The 3,889-nt window shown below is 56.8% G+C and overlaps 1 protein-coding gene across 1 annotated transcript; it reads left to right on the forward strand.

Annotated features, from left to right (window-relative positions):
• Positions 1-582: 582 nt before the first annotated feature.
• EMH_0080270 (uncharacterized protein) lies at positions 583-3,586 on the forward strand (the record flags this gene model as incomplete). Its single annotated transcript, XM_038022788.1, has 8 exons — positions 583-610; positions 759-1,081; positions 1,246-1,337; positions 1,482-1,674; positions 1,863-2,219; positions 2,688-2,780; positions 2,890-3,079; positions 3,219-3,586. 8 exons carry the CDS (start codon positions 583-585, stop codon positions 3,584-3,586), a joined length of 1,644 nt encoding a protein of 547 aa, XP_037878642.1.
• Between the last annotated feature and the right edge of the window lie 303 nt (positions 3,587-3,889).

Raw genomic sequence — 3,889 nt, forward strand, 5'->3', positions numbered from 1 at the left:
TGCTGCTGCTGCTGCTGCTGCTGCTGCTGCTGTTGCCGCTGCACTTGTTCATGCAACTGCTGCTGCTACAGCTGCTGCTGCTCTCGTTGCTGCGTCTGCACCCACGTTGAAGTCAGCCGGGAATGCTTGCTGCTGACCCCTGCTGCTGCTGCTGCTGCTGCTGCTGCTGCTGCTGCTGCAGGGGCTGCGCGTGGAGCTAAGTGACCCCGAGTGTCCGCCTTTTCTCTTTAGCTGCAGCATCTCCAGCAGCAGCTTTGCTGCGCTGCAGCAGCAGCAGCAGCTGCGTGTAGACTTCAAGGCATTCGGCTTCAGGGTACGCCCCCCTCAAACCCTAAACCCTTACAAAACCTAAACCCTTACAAACCCTAAACCCTCACAAACCCTAAACCCCCCATACCCTAAACCCTAAACCCTAGGCGCTGCTTCCTACATAGAACCCCTAGAAGCCCCTTCTCCGCCTCAAAACCCTAAACCCTCGTGCTGCAGATTGTTATGGATATAGGGTTTAGGGTTTAGGGTTTAGGGTTTAGCGTGCTGCTTGTACACCGCAGGTCGTTGATCTTGTAAAGGAATGCATTGCTGATGCTGCTGCAGAGCCGCTGCAGCAACGGTAAGCTGTGTTGCTGTTGCTGCTGCTGCTGTGGCTGCTGTTGCTGCTGATGCTGCTGTGGCTGCAGTTGTTGCATCTCCGCGCCGCCGCTGCTGCTGCTGCTGCTGCTGCTGCTGCAGGCTTGTTGCAGTGTTGGTTTTGTCTCCAGAGGCTGCTGCTGCGCAGGCTGCTGCTGCAGCTGCTGCGGGACTGGCTGGGTCCTCCACAGTTGCTGCTGCTGCTGCAACAGCTCTGTCTTCTGGGGAGACGCCTGAAGCAGCAGCAGCAGCACGACGTGCTGTTGCAGCAGCAACAGCAGCAGCAACATCAGCAGCAGCAACTGCAGCAGCCAAAGGGCCTCCTGCTGCAGCTGTGTTGCGCCTGATAGAAACAAATGCATTTAGGGAGTTGATTCATTTGTATTTTGACTTGAAGGCAGCAACATCTGCTGAGGTGTACAGACACCTCACATCCCACCTCCAGTACTTCCAGGTAACGACCTGACTGCTGCTGCTGCTGCTGCTGCTGTTGCTGTTGCTGTGCTGTATGGAGATGCTGTTGCTGCTGCGGTGTATGAACATGCTGCTGCTGCTGCGGTGAATGGGCATGTTGCTGCTGCGCTTGGTTTGCTGCTGCTGCTGCTGCTGCTGCTGCAGCGTCACTGCGCCAGTTTTCGAGGGGCTGCAGCAGACCTCCAACGAGAGAACCGCCAGTTGCTGCTGCTGCTGCAGCAGCAGCAGCAGCAAGTGTAAGTGTCAGTTGTCCCTCAGTCTTAGTCAGCGCAGCAACTTCCAGCAGCAGCAGCAACAACAGCAGCAGCAACGGCAGCAACTGCTGCAGCAACTGCTGCAGCACGAACTCGTTCGCATGCTGGGTGGTGCTGTGGCTTCAGCGAGGCGTCTCTGGTGCAGTTTGCGCAGCAGCAGCAGCAGCAGCAGGAAGAAGCAGCTGCTGCTGCAGAGGAGCAGCATCGGCAACTGGTGCTGCACCACCAGCAGCAGCAGCAGCAACAGCAACAGCAGCACGAGGAGCAATGCCATCACCTCACCGAGCGGCTGCACAGCGCAGAGCAGCGAGTGCTGCAGGTGGGTTGTTCTTGCTGCTACTGCTGCTGCTGCTCTTGCTGCAGTTGCTGGCCTTCCTGTTGCAGCTGCTGCTTTGCTGTTGCAGCTGCTGCTGACGCTCCTGCAGCAGCTGCTGCTGCTGTTGCAGATGCTGCTGCTGTTGCGAAGGCTTTGTGTTGCTGCTGGAGTGGCTGCGTGGTTTGCTGCAGCTGGAAGGCACTGCAACGGAGCAGCAGCAGCAGCTGCAGGCGCTGGAGCAGCAGCTAGCTGATGCCCGTGCTGCTGCTGCTGCTGCTGCTGCAGGAGAAAAATCCGCGCAGGAAGCAGCGAGGCAGTCGCAGCTGCAGCAGCAGCAGCAGGCAGAGGAGCTGCAGCGTGTGCAGCAGCAGAACAGCAGATTGCAGCAGCAGGTGCAAGAGCTGAATGCAGCAGCGCAGCGTGCGGAGCAGCAGCAGCAGGAGCGCAGCAGCCAGCAGCAGCAGCAGCAGCAGGAGCTGCAGCAGATAAAAGCGGACCTTGCTACTCGTGCTGCTGAGGTTGAGCATCTCCTTAGAGAGCTGGAGAGAGTGAGACAGCTGCTGCTGCTGCTGCTGCTGCTGTCTTTCTATTTCTCCCTGCTGCTGCTGCTGCTCTTTTGTCTCCTCTGTCTCTTTCTCTCTGTCTCTCTTGTCTCTCTTTGCTTTCTTTTTTCTTTGTTTGTCTCTCTGTCTCCTTTTTTCTGTCTCTCTGTCTGCTTCATATATCTCCTTTTTTCTTTATTTCTCGTTCTGTCTCCTTTCTGTCTCTCCGTTGTTCTTTGTTTGTCTCTTTTTTTTTTCTTTATTTGTCTCCTTTTGTTTTTTTATTTCTTCTCTCTCTTTGTTTTCTTCTTCGTGGCTCTGCTGTGTCTCCTCTCTTGCTTGTCCCTCTGTGCAAGCAACAATAGCAGCAGCAGCAACAGCAACAGCAGCAGCAACAGCACCAGCAGCAGCAACAGCAGCAGCAACAGCAGCAGCAACAGCAGCAGCAGCAGCAGCGTGTCTGTTGCGGTTCAGGGGAATGAAGTCGTCGCGAAGCTGCAGCAATCACTGCGCAGCAGCAAAGCCAAAGCCAAGCAAAGCGCAGCAGAGGCTGCAGCAGCAGCAACGGTGAGTTGCTGCTGCTGCTGCTGCTGCTGTAGATGCTGCTGATGATACTGTTGCTGCGGCTGTTGCTGAGCCTGATTCTGCTGCTGTGCTGCTGCTGCTGCTGCTGCAGGCAATGCACGAAACACAAGCGAAGCTTAAGGAGCTGGAGGAAGCGCAGCAGCAGAAGGAGCAGCAGCAGCAGAAACTGCAGCAGCAGCAGCAACAGCAGCACAAACAGCAGCAAATGCTGCACGCAGAATGCCAAACCCTTGCATCCCAAGTCCAGAGGCTTCAGGCGGAATTAGAGGCATCGAAAGAAAGTGAGCGCTGCTGCTGCTGCTGCTGCTGCTGCTCCTGCTGTTGCTGCAGTTCCTGCTGCTAGTGCTGCTGCCACTGCTGCTGCTGCATGTGCTGGTATTACACTCTAGCTGCTGCTTGCTGCTGCTGCTGCTGCTGCAGTGAATGCACGTCTCAACAAGGAACTGACCTCTCGTCAGCTGCAGCTGTACCTTGACCGTTACGCCATGCCGCAGCAGCAGCAGCAGCAACAGCAGCAGCAGCAGCAGCAGCTGGAGAAGCATGCAGCAGCAGAGGCAGCATCTGCTGCCCAGTCTACCGCCTCACCTACTGTGCCTCTGTCTCCTCGTCAGCAGCAGGTGCAGCCCACAGTGCAGCAGCAGCTGCTGCTCCGCCAGCAGCAGTTCGCAGCAGCAGCAGTACCACCAGCAGCAGCAGCAGCAGCAGCAATTCCAGCAGCAGCAGCAGAGTCAACTGCCAAGCTGCTCGCTGCGCTGCGGCCAGTACCCGCACCGTGTCGCCGTACGTAGTAGCTCTAAGATGCTGCAGCTGCTGCAACAGCAGCTGCAGCAGCAGCTGAGCAGCAGCAGCCGCAGCAGCTGCTGCTGCTGCAGCTGAGCAGCAGTAGCAGCTACTGCTGCAGCAGCTGCTGTTCTTTGTGCCTAGAAACCGTACATTTTAAGATATGACATTTCGTTGCTGCTGCATCAACAGCCCTTCGGCAGCAGCAGCAGCTGCTGCTGCTGCTGCTGCTGGTGTCGGGAATGCGATATATGTTATATTTTTAATACGCTGCTGTTCCTGCTGCTGCTGCTGCTGCTGCTGCTGCTGCT

The sequence above is a fragment of the Eimeria mitis genome, genomic scaffold (assembly GCF_000499745.2).
Source record: "Eimeria mitis Houghton genomic scaffold, Emh_scaff5164, whole genome shotgun sequence".
Taxonomy (NCBI): domain Eukaryota; phylum Apicomplexa; class Conoidasida; order Eucoccidiorida; family Eimeriidae; genus Eimeria; species Eimeria mitis.